An 18,518-nucleotide genomic window follows, 5' to 3' on the forward strand; every position below is an offset into this window, starting at 1 on the left:
AGCAGTGATATGCAAAACATAAGCACTTTAGTTTGATTCTGCAGTTTAAAAAGGCAACAGAACCAAGTTTTAAAATATGGCCATTTTAAGTGTAGAACCGCTTGCAGAACCTGCTAGTTGAATTCAAGAAACCGCAATGAAACCTTTTCTGTAAGCAGTAAAATACAGAGAGAATGATGGGATGAAATTCAGCTCAACTGTTCTTGGAAGTATTTGGGTTCATGTCCTCAAAGGTGTTGAAAGCTGACTGGGGTTAAGCTGAAAAAAGAACAAACTAAGTGGGGGCTTGTGCCTGATTCTGTGTTATCTGCAGCTACTTAAGCAAGGATTAACAGAATAGTTAGGCCTGTGATTGCTTGTTACCATACCCCTTCCTTCTGTTAGTTTAAAAACTACAGAAATGCCAGGTGTTAGGATAGTGAGGGGACATGGTGTTTTGAAGATTTACAAGTATGTTTCTGGTTTCTGAATGAAACTGTGTTAACTTGATCCAAACAAATAATAAAAGAGCCTGGCTGGAATGATCATGGACAGTTGATAAGTAGAAGAAAAAAAGACTGCTGACAGAATAGGGGCTCAAGGCTATTAGAAATTGTCTTCCCAAAATAGTTGGTTAGTACATAATGATGTTCTTGAGTCATTAACATACATGTGTTCTTTTTTACCTGATTACCCTTTCAGATACCGTGGACCATACCGTTTTGGTTTGGTTTTTTATTTTAGTTGGCAACCCTTCCTCTGAAGTATCTGCAAGTCCACTAAGTTACTAGAAGAGGTTGCATTCCGAGTAGCTTTTGAATTTGGGGGGGCTTGGGGTTGTGTTTTTTTTTTTACTACTTCAGGCATGTTATTACTTGCTATCTTAAGTTTATTTTAAATTCATTTTAATCTAAGGGAAGAGACCTACCAATCAAATGGACTCTTCAGATTCCTTTAAGCCCAGAGACCCGTTTCAGCCTTTCCCTACCCCGGACACTCCCAAAGAACAAGCAGCAGACCTGTTCTCTGATCCATTTGCTCCCACCAGCGTCAATAAAGAGGCTGACCCCAACAATTTTGCAAACTTCAGTACTGTGAGTAAACACTTCAAACATTTGTTTCAGTGTAATGACAGCTCTTAATTGTTCACGGTGAAGACTCCAGTGTAATTTAAAATATTAAGAAGTATCCCATTTACAAAAGGGATCTCGTTTCCAGTTAAAACAGTACTTACATTTTGTTTACAGCTGAGGCTGTCCTAAAACAAAATGCTGCAAAATGTTGTAGTTAATGTTTAATTGTATTGCTTTTATGAGTTTTTTTTCATGGAAGCCTCCTAGCTTTTAGAAAAAATATCTGTTCTAGGAACTATCCATTTTAAAAGATTGTGCAGCAGATTTAAATTATACATCTGTAACAAGCACACTGTTACTAGCCAATTAAAAATAAAACAAAAGGTGTGATTTTTAATTTAGCTGTCACTGAACTGTTTGGTCATAATTTCAATGTACTGAAATATTGATAAGCAGCCTCATAACAGTGTGTGCTGATGAAATATAATGCAATGAGTTTTGAATGGCTAGTAAATTCCAGACGTATATACAAAATAAGTAAAAGGTAGTAAGTGTCTCTTTATAACCAGAATCCATTCCATAGAAGTCGTGGTGCCCAAGCAGTAGAAGCAAATCTAAAGGTTTGTGCATGCCTATATATTTATTTATTTGTTTGTTTATTTATTTATTTTTCTCTTGAGCTCTTGCAAATAGGAGTTTTGAAAGGCATTGTCTCACTTTCAAGCTTGATACCTGTTAAATGCAATTTGCATTTACAGTATCTTGACCATAGTGCTTTTCACTTTCAGGCCTAATAAACTATGTGCTCTACTGAAGTGAATTGAGGATTGACAGGCTCTCAGAATTGACTCGCGCTGGCTGATGTCTTGTAGCATGATGATTTCTCAAATGCTGTTATTGATCACTGTTAGTAGTTCGAGGGACTGAGAAGCCAGTTTGAAGGACAAAATGTGAAATGCAGAGGAGAAAGCAAAAATATTAATTATCTTTATGAAGGAAAAAGTATTCCAGCTGTGATTACTGAAAATGCTAAGTGAACTATAGAGAAACTCAAGCTTTTCTGTATTTATTTCCCAAAGAAGCAGCTCAACGCATAAACTAGCCGGAGTATGTAATGATAACCCTTTCAGACTTAACACTGGGACACGGATGAAGACACGGGCTTCACCTGCCTCTTACCTCTTGTGCATGCCGACTAGAAACAAACTTTAGCGTAACCTTTTTCATTTCATTTAAGACAATAACGCTTACCTGTCTCTGATTTGTAATCATTGTACCACAGAAGTCTTGTTCACGTTCTCTTCACATCGATGTACATAGAATGTTCTTGTTTTTCCCCTCTTGTATCACCCTGACCTTTCTCTGTTTTACCATGAGGCTTCTGACTGTACAGTCACCTTATTATTTTGCTGCTTCTTAGCAGAAGCATTTTTCGTCTGCACAATTAAACACAGTCATTCTACAGCTAATTTTTGCAGTCACTGCCACCTGGAAAAATCACCCCTACTGAAAGCGTGGTAAACCAGGATGTCCCACAGTGCGGGCAGGGGTGTGTTTTGCAAAGTGTTCTCCTGATTTATTCAATATTTTTCTTATATAGACTGTTTTTTATCCAGAATAGTTTGAATTTAAATTATAGCACTTTCTACTCAGTAGCTTTTTTGAAACTTAATACTGAATTTTGAAACATGGCGTATTTCATAAAAATACATCAGTTGGGTGGCTTCAATGCAGTCCTTAATAGTTAAGCTTTAGGCTTAATAGTGTATTAAAATTAAAAAGTAATATTTGAAGACTAGAAATAAACAGTATTTTGAAAAACTAATTGTCCCTTAAACCAAGGACTTGGACAGTATTAGTGATCATTGTATTGTTGATCTGGTTTATTTTGTCTTTTAAAAATGCAGTATTCTACTGAGGAAGACATGATTGAATGGGCTAAGAGGGAAAGTGAGAGAGAAGAGAAAGAACGATTGGCAAGACTGAAACAGCAAGAGCAAGAAGACTTGGAACTGGCTATTGCACTCAGTAAATCTGAAATATCAGAAGCATGAAGTTTAGATAAGATTTTGTCTGATGTCAACTGTTTTGTCCCTGTTCCTGAATACCTAACCTATTTAAATGTTAATCAGAAAATACATATATACAAGAAACTATGAAAAGGTTAAAAATTTCTGAAAGTGGTGTAAATGTTTCTGCAAAATTCAATCCTTTTGGTTATTGTTTGAGTAACTGTTAAGTTTAGCATTCAGTTTCTCTCGAGTTTTCAGGAGAACAAAGTAATTTTCCCAGCTGTAAGCAAATTAGTTGAAAATGCAGATAGCAAGGTTGTGGTTTGACTGTAATCTGTCAGCAGTTGGTAACTGAGCATGAAGTGAACGTAGCGATTATTCTGCAGGGCTGAGTGTCTTGTCAAGCAGTTAGTCATTTGAAACCTTTTCTCCTTCTAAAGAGATTTTAGTAATGCCAGAGTTGTGGAGTGCTTTATTTTACACATATGCATATAGATTTTCCTCTCATTGAGGACTCCATGTTTGGATTTGAAATAACAATCTTTATGGAGATTCTTCTGAAGTCAGAAAGAGTGAGACTTTCTGAAACCTTTAATGCTTTTCTTGCATGGCCATAGGTTTTAAGACAGACCTGCTATTTTGTTTGATAAAGCAATTAATTTGAAGATTCGTATACATTTACTGTTGGCCAAGATGACTGTCAGAATATGAGACCCTGCTGCTATTTGAGCCACTCTTACCTGTGAAATATGCAGCTGAACTGGCAAGTTAATAAGTTCAATTTGAAATAGGATTGAGAATAGAAAGAAAAAACAGTCTGCTTTTTGTTTAAAAAAAACCACCACAGTTGTTTTCTGTATATGTAATTTATTGATGCCAACTGATAGTTGCACCTTAAACTGAATGATTTCTTTATGGTCACTGAGTCAGAGTAGGGTTAATAGAATGTTAGTGAAAATAACTTATTGTTCATTTTGAAAGAAATCTTATTCTGGAGAATCAGTTTCATCAAATTCATTGCAAGAAGCATAATCCTTTGCCCTGTATAAGAGGAATGGATGGCGGCAGCACGAACATCAAGAGGGCTTTTCCCTTGCACTTTCAACCTGGGATGTTTCTGCTGAAGAAGCTGAAGAGTTTGGACACGCAGCGCTGGGAGGACGGGGAGGACTCGGCCACGCTCCCGTGTATTTCAGCTCTTCCCATTACCCTCAGTGCTGCTGTTGCACCAGTTTGAGGGTAGTTTTCAGTTTTTCAGGAAAAATGGGTAACCTGACTGGGATTTTTTTTTTTTGCACTGGGAAATTATCATTTAAACACCTGCTCGTAAAAGTAACTTAAAATTTTGCAAGTATTAAATAGTAATAACTTATCTATACATCTTTGTAATGAGTATACACTAATCTTTCAAATCATATGATTAACTGGATTACATAGTTTCTTATCTTTTGTTAAAAATGTATACTCAGTGGACCAACATAATGTTATATGTATATATTATATATATATTCCTGCTTTCTTTTAGGGAATTTAAAGTTTTGAGTCACTTGATGTTACATTTCATGTTACTGACTCTGACTATAGTACTTTTACTCAGACACCAACAAACTGCTGCTGTGAGCTAAATGGCATTACTTTATGAAGTTTTAACTTTTTTTTAAACAAAAAAACTCGTTCAGGTGGGATTAGCCTCTATTTATAGATTCCATTTTGTTTAAAAATTCTAACAATAGCCTGTAATTATAAAGAAATAAAGTTTAAGTACATAAGTGTGAACTGTTTGCCTAATTTTTTAAAAGGGCACTCTGAGCTGCGCAGCAGCGTGCAGCTGTAATGCAAACCGCGTGAAGTGTTTGACTGGAGCCTGCTGGGAGCGGGTTGGTTTTCCTGGCTGGCACTTGCTCCATTAGGAGTTGTGGCAACTTCAGAGAAAATTCAGGCTGCTCTTGTCTGAGGATTTTTGCCAGCACGAGGGTTGCAGAGCCCAAATGTTTTGATAATAAAGATTTAGCTGTGAAGGTACTCTACGTAAGAGTCTTCTGCTGGCTGCTGCCAGCATACAGGGTTTAAGACTTCCTTAGTTGGACCCAGCATATGACTCTTCTAAACGTCTGTCAGCTTAATGTCACCTGTATGTCAAGGTACAGATTGCTTGGCCAGAGGTTTAGGAATCCAGCAGCCCTTTACAGGTGTCTTTGATCCTCTTGGACCAGTAATGCTCGGTTTTAATACACTCGGATGAGTGGACCCAAATCTCTCTGCCTATTTTCTTTTAATGAGTTGGGTTGGGCAATGTAATAGTTTTCTCCGTTTCACACACGTTCTTGAGGCTGTTTGAAACCTGCAGGCTATTTTTTTCCCTTTTAAGTCTGTTGTCAAGTTTCCATCTTGAGCACACTTTGCCTCTAGTTGTGCCACTTTCAACCCTCTCTCCCCTCCAAACTGCATGCAGTCTATTTAACCCTTTATCGTGAAACTGAAGATGGTTGCTAATCACCTTGAATCATTTTATATCCTTTTTTCACTAACTTCCTATACTATGAAGTTCTAACTGTCTTGTAAAGGTTTCTGTTGTGTTCACAGAAGACCATTGCACTCAAAAGGTTCAAGAGATGCTCTAATGTCCAGCAGATGAACTTGACAGTTACACTCCCAGTGCAAGTTACCTGAAGCAACTTAACTAGAAACTGTATTGGAAGAATGTACTGGGGATTGATGTTAAGTCTGTTATATTACGGTGAAGTATTGACAAACAATAAAATGGCAATAAAGGTGCTTAATGAAGGAACTGACATAGGTTGAATTTAAGTGAAGTTCTCTGGAAAACTGCCTGCTTCACCACAGGTGAAGGTGAACGTGGGTGAGGGACACAAGCCAGACTCTGAAGTGGTGGCTGAGGTACAACTGCCCCTGGGGTGGGACAGACTTCCCAAGCTCGTAGCACCTCAGCCTTGGTGCAACAGCCAGGCGGTCTTGGCATCTTTCTGTGCTCATGGTATCTTGCTATTCATAGTAGCAGTCAAACTTGCTACCTAAACAGCGGGAAAGCTTGTGTTCCCAGGGGGCTCCGAGCCTAAAGCGCTGTGCTCACTGCAGAACTGTAACTCGGTACCCGCCCAGGGAGGCCAGACAGCTTAATATAAAGAAATTTCTTCTGTGGAGAAAAGTAAGTGGGGGGGAGGTGAAAATACTTTCCTCTTGTGCTTATGGACTGACAGATGAGTAAGAGAATCCCTTGTTGCAGGTTTTTGAGGGAAGCTTCACGGAAAATTTTGGCTTGTGTCTATTACCCCAGAAAAGATGGGAAGGAACTTCTAATTTTTCAGGTGACAAGCCATCAAGTCAAGGTCAGTAACACCGGGTAACAGAAGTAATTTTCATCCACCCTCTGTTTAAAGAAACATGAACAATAAAAAAAATACATAAATAATACCACCTGCACTGCCATTCCTTGCTCAGAATTACTCAAGAATTCCCGTTGTGCCAAAATTGAGGTATCTAGAGCTGCTAGGACCTTAGATTTTAGACTGAAAACAAAAAGCAGTAGTGTTTGAAGCGGGTGATCGGGTGACTAGCTGATGGAGGGAGGAATGCTGCATTGTCGGGGTGTGTGTTCAAGAGGTCAGGATGTTGTTTCTCATTGTCTCCTGCTGATTTATTAAATGACTTTGGACAAACCATTTCTTAATGCTAATCTGCTTCCTGTTTTCTAAGTGACAATGGGTCTGATAGCGTATTACGTAACTGCTCTAATTTAGAATGACAATATTGTCCAGAGTAAAAGGAATTTTATCTCATTTACTTGTGTGTATCTTATAGAAGAGATGGATTCCAGGACTATACAAGTAACCGGACACAGATTAAGAATTTGACAGGAGTTTTGCTTGGAATAAGGTGTTTTCTTGAGGGTTTCCTAATAGTTTGCTGATAATACAGGGTGAAATTCTTCCCTTCGACGCAGGGGTCTGTCCCAGCAGCAGATCCTTGTAACACCATCTGCAAACCACTGACTTTCTTGGTTTTGTCTCTGGTGGTGCCCAGGTCAATACAAGGATTCATCCTCATCGACTTGCTCAGACTAATTTTCCTGTGTGGACAGATTTAATATTTATTCTGTTGAACTATATAACATTGAACTTCTTATATTAAAGCCAAAAGGTCTTTGGGAGTGTTTTCCACATAATTCAGTCTCTCTTGAGATGTTACAGGAACAGGTGTGGTCCCTTACACAGACAAAGCTAATTTCGAAAGGCTTAATAGTTTTTAAATAAAATCCTTCTTGCAGATTTTTTTTTTAATACTTCTCCAAAGCTCTATTAATACCGCCTTATTTTTCAATGCTCTTCTGTAACATAGACTGAGGTCTTTGAGTGCTGAAGAGTTCTGAGGAGCTTGGACTATGAATCCCATTTTGGGCCCACATCCAGTAATAACTTTTACTGAATAAATAATTCAGTTGAGGTTGAAACCAGTGACCTAGAACCCTGAAAACTGTATGTAAAAGTACTAGTTGAGTGTTGTAGATTTAAATGATCTAATTTTGATTCAAGTGCTATCAATTTATTTAAAAATATGTATTGTACTGTCAGATATTAAAAGCACAGCTGTTCACAAACATAAAATGATATGCTCAGGAAAGTAATTCAAACTGCAATTAAGCTAATGATACAAATTTGTCTTTCTGTTTTATCTTTTTTACCTGTCCCTACAACATAGAATTCCTAAAAGCTGGAAAAAGCAATTTAGAGTATATTCTGGGGTGGTTATTACAGAAAATGTTCTTTAGGTTAAATATGGCTGGTTATTGAAAACGGGTTGTGTCTAAAGTGCAGTCTTCTCTTCATTATGAAACCTGTGAGCTGGAATGTACAAGCCTCACAATTCAAAAAGCTCAAGGTATGTAACAGGTGCTGAAAAATGTGGCTTTGCATCTGCACCAAAATAGCTCTGTGAAGGTGCTTGTCACCACTCCTTACCATGCCCATCATTGATCAAAAATGTTTGATTTAGCCAATTCAATCATGAATTTCGGCCCGTTGACCAAAGAATCACGCTCAAGCGGGTCGGGCCAGGTGAGGTCTCTGCAGTCGTCTCAGCTTCTCCAAGAGCAGCTGCGCCCGCTGCCCTGGAGTGCGGGGTCTCTGGTTCCGCACATCGCCAGCCACATTGTCAGTGTTCAGCTAATAAATTCCTTCCTTTTTTAACCTTATACACCCACTGTTCTCTTTAATGTGCCCATTGTTTCTAAATGTCAACCCAGTCCTTTTGTTTGTCCTGCCACTCCCTGGGCTGCGTGTACCTTTGCCTTCTTTCCCCACTTGCTTCCTTCCACAAACTCCTTCATTTTGTTAATCTGTTCTTATCCCTGTAATCTGAAGCTGCATGATTGATACAAGTGGCCAAATAAAAACAATTTTTCAGCATTGCATGCCTGTTAGTAATGTCAATTGCTTTAGCCTTTTCGAGTCGTATTATTTTAAGTAATTTGTTCATAAACTGATAAATCTGAACTGTAAACACTGTTGGGTGTTACTCCTTTTGCACAATTCACTGACTGTTGTGTTTCTCCGCCCAGGCAAACACTTTCTTGGGAACAGGCTCTTACAAAGTCTAGGCTAATTAGAAATTCTGGTAAATATTAATTATATTTTCCTGGTTTGGTTTTGGTTTTTTCTGAAGAGGAAGAAATGACTCTAATTCTAGCACACAGTACGTGTTTTCCTCTCGGCTGTTCTCGGGGCTCCCGCAGCCTCCCCTCAGTTCACCTGCTGGCTCAACCCCTTCACCTCCACAGCGCAGAGCCCGCGTCCCGCAGCAGCCCCCAGTGAAAGGCCGGGCCCCCCCGCTCCCTGCCCGCCGGCGGGGGGGCGGGCGCTGCCGCAGCCGCTCTCACCTGCGGGGGCGGCCCCTCCGCCCGGGCCCGGCCCTGCCCGAACATGCGCCGAGACGCCGCTTCGCAGCACGCGAGGTGGCTGCGGCTGCCGGCCTCGCCGGGGAGCAGCGGCAGCGCCAGCCCTCGGCTCCGGCCTCCTTTCCCGCAGCCGCTGGAGTCGGGGACGCGCTTCGTGACGCCTCCATGGAGTCTCGGGCGGGCTGCAGCGGTGACACCCGGTATGGGGCTGGGGGGGGGCCGGGCAGCGGGGTCTCCTCCGGGGAGCGGCGCCGCCCCTGAGGCTTTGGGGACTCTCCGTCCCGGGTCGGAAAAGGGGGCGGCGGTGGCGGGAACACCCGTCCCGCTGCCGGCCGGAGCTGAGGGTCTGGTCGCGGGCGGCTGCGGTGCCAGATGGGAGGCGAGGGCGGCTCGTTTCCCGGCTCGGCAGTCGCCTCGGTCTGGAGCCCGTAAATCGAGTCTGGTACCTGCGTGATCGCTCCCGGCTGGCTGCGGGGAGCCGGAGCCGTTGTGGCTTCGGTCCGGCCCGTCTCCTGGCTGCGGATCTGGGGCCTTTCTCCCCAGTCGCACACAACGATGGACAAACGACTCTCCATCTGCTTAACGACCTGAATGCAGCGACTGAAGGGGCAGAAACCGTTTTTTTTTTTTCTTTCGGGGCCTTTTTTTTTCCTTAGACAAAAGTGTTAGCTTAAGCGAACCTACATACCTGTGCTGCAGCCCTTCAGTAATTGCCAGTTCACCTTGGTCTTCAAAGAGTTATTCGAGTGTGGTGTCGTGTCTCCGAAGCCTGTGGAAGACCCAAGTGCTTTTCTTGAGCTCTTCGCGTAGTTTGCAGCACTTTGCCGTGACCGTAACTCGGTGCCTCGGTGCTCGCGCTTCCCGAGGAGCTGCAGGTGGAACTTTCCTTTCCCCTTTCCACGGGCGCGCTCCCGCTGCCCCTGAAACACATGCGCGTCCGTTGTGTGCGCCTGAGGGAGCTGGTTCTTTGCAAGCTGAATCGGTGTGCAAATAACATTCTTCCTCGCTGATGACAGCACGTTGGATTTTAAATGTGGCTGCGTTAAAGGCCTGTTTGACATATGTCGAGGGTTAGGATTGCGGGGTGACAATCAAACCCTGGCAGATGTGTTGTTAACCTCCTCTCCCCCCCCACTTCCCCCTTTTGCCCCTCCCTCTCCCCCCTTCCCACTCAGGACAGGCGATCGGGAGGTAAAGAAGGACAGAGAGAAGAGAGTTGGAAAAGTTAAAGATGTTTTACTAATGCTACTAATAAGAATAGAGAAAATAATACAAAATATACAAAACCAATCTTGTAAGTCTCAGCAACTGCAGAGCCAGCACCCAAAGTCCTGGATTAGACTCTGTAGCCAACCGGAGCTGGATTCAGTCTCTCACTGGCCTCAGTTCGCAGGGACGACCAGCAAGGTCCTCTCCTAATGTCAGCCATGACGGAAAAAAGGGAAAGGCAAAGGGCAAAAGGCAAAGGGGCGAGATCCCCGTGATCTCCCACTTTTATATGAAGTATTCACGTGAATGGAATGTTATACACCGTTGGTCAGTCTCTCGATCACCAGTTTCTCGTTGCCCCTCTCGCGAGATGTCCATCCGTGCTTATCAATAAGTTTGCATTCCATTGCTAGGTTTAACCAAAACATGTGTCGGGTTCTCCAGGAAAATGCAGCTAATATGAAGGCTTTAGCTGACAGGCAAAAATTTGCTAAAAGAGAAACTTGTTTTTAACAAAACCAGGACAACATAATACCTTTGAAACCATCTGCTTTGTAATACATGCAGGAGTAGGAACTTTTAAGAGTGCAGTTGTTTGAGAGGTCAGTGAGCAGTTTCTCCACTTAGAAGAGCGGTAGAGGGTCCGTTCGTGGCTCTTTGTGAAATGCTGGAAATGGTGTTTTGCTCTTTCCCTGCATGTTTTCCCAATATTTTAAAGTTGAAAAGAGGAAACCTAAGCCCCAGACTTCAGTTCATCTGCAGAAACCACGATGGAAAATGTTTCCTGAATTTTAGATTATATAAGGTACACACGAATACAGATTTTTTGCTGGCATCTGTATTAACATTAGAGCTATTGCCGAGACTGGAAGTAGGTGGTCTAGTGGCACTTGAAGCAGCAAAGTCCTTGCTAATCATCCAAAATGTCACATATTAGTGTTTCTAATAGCCTTGTTCAGTTTTATTGCCGTGTTCTCTCTCGGTAACTCTTTAGTGGACCACCAGATTTTAAAATTATGTTTTATTTTTATTCTCAATGCCGGGAAGGTGGGCCATCTGTTTGCAACAATGGTTTTAAATGGCATTAAGCAACTTCCAGGTCTCATGTTTGCATTGACAACAGTAGCAGCAAAAGCTGAGGGATTGCGGTTGCCTTGCTCTTCGGAAAGGTCTGAACCCAGGGAGAATGCTTGCAAACGTGTTCAGCAGCAGGAAGGAGGTTGCTGAGTTTTGCTGGGTTGGGCGGGTTGTCCCAAGTCAGGCTCTTGTTCCTGAGGCTGCTGGGGAGCTTGGTGCGGGGTCTCGTCCTTCTGCAGCTCCATCTGCTGGAACCAGCTCTTGTGTTCAGTTGTTGCACCGGGATGTCAAGCGCTTCAGATGTTTTGGTGGCTGTACTACAAAATGTTGAAAACATATATGCATATCAGGATTTTTGCTAATTTTTGGAAAAAAATATTACTATTTCCCTGTTGTAGTTCACATTTTACTTGAAATGCTCCTTTAAGACCTCAATGAAGCTCCCAGACAATGTTTTTGCAGGGCTGAGCTTGTGGTTTCTTAGGTTTCAGGTGTATTTTGGGAGCAGATTGAAACGTTTAGCTCATGGTTGGAGGACATGATGGTCTAGTGGACTGGTTAGAACTAAAAACCAAATGCCAGGTTTTTTGAGTAGGGGTGATGGAAAATGACCTCCTGTTTTTGCAGATTTTCAGCTTTTATCTTCACTTTGGTAATAGAACTTTCATCTTTTGTGGAAAAAAACAACTATGAGAAGAGAGTCATTGTTCAAATGGTAAATCAGATACACGTGGCTTAATGGCTTGAATGTCAAATGCAGGTCAAATAGAATGCAATCCTGGACTTCCATGCGATTTTACCTTTCTCTTTGGCTTTAACTGAAATTGTCACCCTGAACTGATGAAATCTCCTCACTGTGTATGCATTGAAGTTTCTGGTTTCCACCAGTCCATGTTTCCTGTCAAAGAGAAGAAAAGCCAGAAGGATCCCACACTGTTCTGATTGAGTTCAAAATCAGCCGCGCTCTTGCTTTTTGTTTTGGTCCTCATGTAGCTTGCTTACTTTTTTTTTGCTTTGAGATGGAGAGAGTGCGACCTGTCTGCTCGAAGCCGTCGAATAAGAATAACTTCAAAATGGCTTTAGAAACACGGAGTGCCAAGAAAACTTGCTACTAGTACTTCTGTTCTGTTCTTGAGCATTGATTCCACAGGCAGGTGCAGGAGGGTGATCAGGGCGCGTTGCAGTGCTGTGCCCGGATTTCCAGGTGGTCGCGGAGGAGGCGCCGCTGTCCGGTCGGAGCTTTGCGGGAGCGCTGGGACACGGCCTCCGTTGGTTGGAGGCTCTCAGGGAAACACAACCAGCAGTTCCATGTGAAGCGATGATGAAAGGCAAAGCAACAACCCCTATTCGTTAAAGTGTTTTGTGTCATTCCTGTATGTATTACTGTATGAGAACCTAAAGTACTGTTCAGCAATGGAACTGAAACAAAAGCATCATGTTTTTTAAGTTGTAACAAAACATATCACAGAGTAATTAATTTTGAAAATTCTTTGCAGAGATTTAATGCAAAAAAAAAAACCCACAACAAACCACTGCACCAAAAAAAAGGCAAAAAAAGCCAACCAACCGAAAAAAACGACCAAACCAAACCAAATACCAAACCAAGAGCCATTTCAGCTCAGATTAACTGCTTGAGGAACGTGCCATTTGTCCCACAGTGTGTGTTTCGCCTCTTTGTGTTTGTCCCCACGCTGAAGTCTGAAACCAGCGGAGCGCGAGTCCGCAGAAGGAAAGTGCGAAGCGCTGGAGGCGCGCAGGAGCCGCTTGGTGGGTGCCGGTCGGTCTTCGTCATCGCTGCGTAAGCAGAAGGGAAAATCGCATAACGTCCCTCCCTGAATCTTATTTCAGAAACAGCACAGAACTCTGCCGTGACTCCTTACAAAAGCGAATCCCACTGATTTTGTCTGGCTTCTCACTGTGAATGTGGCAGATGTGAGCTTGCATTTTGCTCAATGCTTTTTCTGTTTGTTTGCTGGGTACCTGATGTGCTCAGCACTGTTGAAGACAGTGGCCTAGTGCAGCTCTTGTTGGTTTCTCATTAGTTTTAACATGAGCAGGATTAGACCTTTAACAGTCGGGAGTAACCGTGTTGGAAGTGTGTGTTGAGCAGAGGCACTAAAACTGCGGGAGGTCAGAGGACTGTCAGAAAAGAGCGAATGGATATTGCAAGGTTGTGTAAGACTCTTCAGAAAACCCCAGATGGCGTGATATGAATCACATCTGTCCTTCAAAGAGACGAAGATTGTAGAGCATTTGAATTGAAAAAGAAGAGCTGTTAAAACTTGTGAAGCATCAGTACAGGCTGATTTATGATGAAATGCTGCTCTTAATTGCAGCGTTCATGTAAACTTCTTTAATGGTGGATATATTTGTTGTATTTTATTTTGACCCAATGTCAGCTATATTTTTCTGCCTACATTCCAATAGGTTCTTGCAGTTCCAGGATGCTTGGTTTGATAATTTGTAATTCGCCAGGCTATACTTTGCATATATATGGGTTTTTTCCATTCTCTTTGATGCAGGCAGTTCTACTGACTGTGAATAATCACCCACAATGGTGCGTTTAGCTCTTTGTGAGCAGTTGTGGCAGCACAACACGGAAAGGGAACTGCAAAAATGACACCAGGATGTTTTGTTTGTCTGAACAAACCTGCCTTAATGAATTTATTGCGTTGCTTGCCCGTTCAAATACAGGATGAGAACTGCGAATGTGATGCAACCTGCATCCTGCTTGGTTCAAGTTAAACAGCAGTGGAACCAGGGGCAGAATGCGAGTCTGGGCATTCCCTGGACTTTGTTCTGCTCGCTCGACTGCTTTGCCACAACCCTTTGTTTTGTGGAGCTTTGGCTGAAACAGAAGGGCTGAAAAATTGAGTATCTTAAACAAAAAATGAGGCATCCACAGCTTGGTAGTTTCAGAGCTGAGTTAACCTCAAAAATAAACTCTGTCCTACTCCATGTGCAACTTGAAGTACTGGCTGCGATGGCCTGAATTCCACAATTGCATCGCTGTTGTGTCCCTGTACAGAATGTGTGGAGAACGTGCGTGTTCTGTTGTTACAAGTGATGCTGTTCCTGCAGCACCGAGGAGTTTTCGTCACGGGCCAGGAACGTGTTCAACAACACAAGAAGATAAATGTCGAGGTGTTACTAGCTTGGCACAGAGAACAGGAAGAAATACGGCAGAATTAATTTTCTTGCATTAACTTATTTGCTTTCAAATTATGAAGAAGTTTCTGTTTTGTCTGGTAACTGAATAGTAACAAAAGATTGAAAGAGTTGCGTACTGGCTCTCCTGTTCACGGTAGTGAGAGCGCTGTTCATCGCGGGTTATTTCCGATCTCATGTGGTTTTGGAAGTGTTTGCAAAAGAGGAGAAGAATTCTTCCCAACTGATGTGCTTTTTGTTTCCTTTGAATGCAGGGATTTTTTCAGCCTCGGGCTCAGAACGTTTGTAATGCAGTGTTGCTCAACGCAGTCATCTGTCTAGAAAGGTGGTGGTCATCGATTTGGGAATGACCTGCCCAGCTGGAAAAGGCTCGGGAAAGTTACCCCCGGTGTGTCCTGTCTTGTAACGTCTCTGTGATTATCCAGCATTATCAGAACAGCAAGTGGAGTCATGGCAAGAATTTCTGTATTCAGTGGTGATATTTTTGCAAACATGCAGTGAGGACACCCGGGTGCCAGTGACGGTGTCGACCACACGTGGTGGCCTCCGTGTCAGCGAGCCAGGTTGCGTTGGATGTGTCTCAGATGCGGTTTTGTTAAAACTGCAGTGCGGACCTTCGAAAGGTGCCTGGGCGTGCTCCTCACACCTGCGAACGCTTTGTGGTCTCAGTGCTGATGAAGCCCAAGCGGCACCGTGTTTGTAGGGCGCAGGATGGTTTTGCTGTCTCCCTTCTCTTTGGAAAAAGGTGAATGCGCTGTGGGCACATGAGACTGATCTCTTTTCAGTTCCATTTCATGCTCTATGAAGAGATAGTTTGAAAAATTATTACCTTTTTTCCTGACTACATGGCTGCTGTCCCAGCCCCTGAGATAGAAGTCCCTAGGATGATTATAGAGATTTTGATGTGAAATTTCTTTGGAATGGGAATGTGATATTTCCATTAGATGTTTTTCTTTGATCTTGCGTCTTGCTTGCTTTGCGTGTTTGAGACGAGTCTGCACCTGGGAAAACACGATGTACTTCCACTGTTCCTGCTCCGAGAGCCTCCCGATAATGGAGAGCAGAGTCAGCTCCTGAGTCACCAGCGTTTTGTTGTCGCTGTGGCGGTTTCTCGTCAGCTGCTGGTTTAGCTCAGTTGTGCTTGACTCTTTGTATTTTATTCTCTTCCCCCAAGTTAAGTTTGCATGCACACTACCTCAGCTGACTTATGCAGATAACGTAGATTTGGCAGAGAAATGCATCCGTATTTTGAATATGACCGATTTAACTTGCTTTCAGTGTTTCACAATTCTGAAGGAGCTTTTGAATTACTATTAAAAGTGTTACTATAAAGACACAAACTTCAGACTGACTTTTTTTTTTTGCCAACTCCTGATAATTACTCAGGTAAAACGAGTCAGTAGTTCAGCATTTTGCAGAATACAGAGTTCATGATCCTTTTTATTAGTGAAATATTTTGTTTGATATTGCTGTTGGCATAAAAAGGATTGGATGTTTAAGCAAAAAGGGCATTGCCTGGGGTGTCCTGAGCAGTTGCGCTGCTGACTGGAGATAATGGGGAGGTTGTGGAGTAAGGAGATCAGGTCTTACCTTAAGCCACAGGATATACTGGAATTATGATTTGCAAAGCACCCCCAGTCATGGTTCCTGGGGCAGAGTGATGATTTCATAAATAGTGAAACCACAGTAAGAACCGTGTGACTGTGCTTGCGAGACCTGCTGCCAAAAAGCAAAAACAGAAAGAGGCTTCTAAAACCAAGGGGAGATGGCCTAAATCTGGAAATACTTCAGATCTTTTTTTTTTTTTAGAAGGTTGTCTGAGCATATAATTGTTTCCAGAGAAATGGTATTCAGATAAATACCTGCCAGCTCAGGTCTTGAAGAACTTGGCAGAAGCCGCCAGAGCCTTCGCCATACAGAACTTTAAAGACTATTGGGAGAAATACAACATCAATTAGAAATTGTATGAACAGCTAGTGAAAACAACAAATAATGTTGCAGAGCAGCTTATGATTCTGCCATGGAAGCACCCTGGTTAATTTTCAGTTGTAACCAGTAGTTTTTCTCAACTGGGGAAAAAAGAAAAAGGTGATGTCTTTTATCTGGTGCTGTGGCCCAGATACATAGTGGTGCTATAAACACACAATGGAGTCATTAGCGGGACGGCCCCTGGATCTATTGCAATAATTTTTATACCAAGCGCAGCGCAGGTTTTTCCTGTACAGGATGTCATAAAAACAGCAAGAGATTTAATCAGGCATGTTAATGTCTTCAGATCCTGAAATTATCCTTCACTTGCTTATAATTTTTGAGTCTTCCTTCAGCAGTTGATGTCTTCACTATTGGTACTGCTTTGTGTAATCTAGCAAATGAGGCCATGTACAGGAGAAAATACGTTTATAATTTTTAACCTAAGATGCTTTTGGAGAAGCTAACCTATGTACGTAGGTCATAGCTGATGTAGGTTCTGCGGTCCGGCTGTCCTGGTGAGGGAGGTGAGTGCCTTTGCTGCTGGGAGCTGCCCTCCTGGCGCCCAGGACCAGCTGCCCACGCACCAGCGGAGCCGTGTGGGAGCCTGCGCTGGTTTGTTTGGGGCAGAGTCAGCCAGGTGATCTCACTCCACTCATTAAAATGCTTATACTCTTCTCACTTTGTATGGCTTTAAAGAGAGATTTTGACAAAGAATATGTAAAGTCTCACTGCCTCCCAAAGTTACAGGAACCAAGAGAAAGCAGCGGTTTGGCCGGGGGGTTTAAGCCTGTTTTGCAGAGAATCCTTGCCGGGAAGAAGCGCTTTCTTGTCTCTCTTGCCTGTTTCTCATATTTGCAGCAATTAACGCCTCAGTTCTCCTGCATATCAGCTGGCCTCATTTGTCTCTCTCTTCTGGTTTATAGGTTTCCAATGTGGTCCACTGCCTTGTGCAGTAATTTTGGTTGTTTCAGGTCTGTAATTACAGGGGTGTTTGACTTCAGCCTGGATTGTGCTGGATGCGAGGCAGCTGATGCTGCTGGTGCTTGCAGACGGCTCTGGAGATCACGGGTGCCCCGGCAGCTGCGGCACCTTCCACATTGGTCGTATCTAAGGGTACACGTGTGTCGCAGGCTGGCTTCCAAACTGCTGTTTTGGAGCGTGGTGTTGGTGACCGGTACCTTGGGTACCCGCAGTGACCAGCGGCAGGTCGGGTACCGCGGGCAGGCGCTGCGCTGCGCTCCGGTGTCGCGGTGTCCCCGTCCCTCCGAGCACCGCTGCCGGGTGCTGGTCCCAGGCGGGCACTCCAGTGGCCATGTCAGAGAGCACAGGCGGTTCGGCAGGAAGGTGAGTGGCAGCACACGGCGCTTTTTGCGTGTAGAGGCAGTGCCGATCTTGCTGTTAAGAGCGGGAGAGGAGCTGCCGCCGCTGGACCATGACTAATCAGTTTGCTAAAATGCTGAGCGCTCTCTAGTTTAAAGTATTTCTTCCCTGCTGTTAACAGCAACAAATGGTGATTCGTAGCATTTGTGTAAGGTGTTTATTGTGTTCAGGTCTTCAGCCCTTTACTTGGGAGCTACGTCAAATGTCAGTTTTCCGTGGAGCACGAAGGGAGTGTGCAACTTGCGTTTTTTGCTGCAGCTGGCACTGTGTAAATAATTCTTCTTCAGAAAATATGCCAAGTGATTGATATATCTTAGTTGTGCTTTGAGCTTCAACATTTTTTTTTTCTTTGTCATCTTTCTGTTTCAAACAAATATTTTGGAAAGGTTTGTTTGTGTTGAATGGGGTAATTCTCCTGCATGACAAGAAACAAACAAAAAACCCAGGTAAAATGTTACTAGTCTAAATATTTTAAAACAGATGAGAATATGTTTGATATCATGTTCAGTATGCTCTTTGGTTCAGGAACACATTTTTAAAAGGCAGGTAAGAATTGTAACACATGTGAACAATGATTGGCAAAGTTTTAATTGTTACAGTGAGTAAGGCTCAGAATAGTTAGGCAGGCGTGATATTACATATTGTTTGAGCCGGATGCCAAGACCTGGTTAATCAGTGTTTGCAAAGCACTTGCAGAGTCTCTTGAGCGCAGGAGGGTTTGAAGTGCGATGGCAGCAG

The 18,518-nt window shown here is 43.0% G+C and overlaps 2 protein-coding genes across 8 annotated transcripts in view; both read left to right on the top strand.

The window, feature by feature from the left end:
* Window positions 1-4,833, top strand: part of EPS15 (epidermal growth factor receptor pathway substrate 15) — a 52,662-nt gene extending 47,829 nt beyond the window's left edge. For 3 of the 6 annotated variants that reach the window (XM_065841839.2, XM_071809872.1, XM_071809871.1), the window contains 3 exons: window positions 895-1,073; window positions 1,622-1,672; window positions 2,960-4,833. In XM_065841839.2, the coding sequence (XP_065697911.1) occupies window positions 895-1,073; window positions 1,622-1,672; window positions 2,960-3,106 (377 nt within the window). In that variant the 3' untranslated portion in view covers window positions 3,107-4,833. The other 3 variants (XM_065841841.2, XM_065841840.2, XM_071809873.1) reach the window with 3 other exon arrangements.
* Window positions 4,834-8,999: 4,166 nt separating this feature from the next.
* Window positions 9,000-18,518, top strand: part of TTC39A (tetratricopeptide repeat domain 39A) — a 42,171-nt gene continuing 32,652 nt past the window's right edge. The window contains exon 1 of one of the 2 annotated variants that reach the window (XM_065842001.2): window positions 9,000-9,175. In XM_065842001.2, coding sequence (XP_065698073.2) covers window positions 9,141-9,175 — 35 coding nt within the window. In that variant the 5' untranslated portion in view covers window positions 9,000-9,140. Of the gene's footprint in view, window positions 9,176-17,724; window positions 17,745-18,518 lie in introns of those variants that run through there. The other variant, XM_071809874.1, reaches the window with a different exon arrangement.

This window comes from Patagioenas fasciata, chromosome 6 (genome assembly GCF_037038585.1).
Source record: "Patagioenas fasciata isolate bPatFas1 chromosome 6, bPatFas1.hap1, whole genome shotgun sequence".
NCBI classification, from domain to species: domain Eukaryota; kingdom Metazoa; phylum Chordata; class Aves; order Columbiformes; family Columbidae; genus Patagioenas; species Patagioenas fasciata.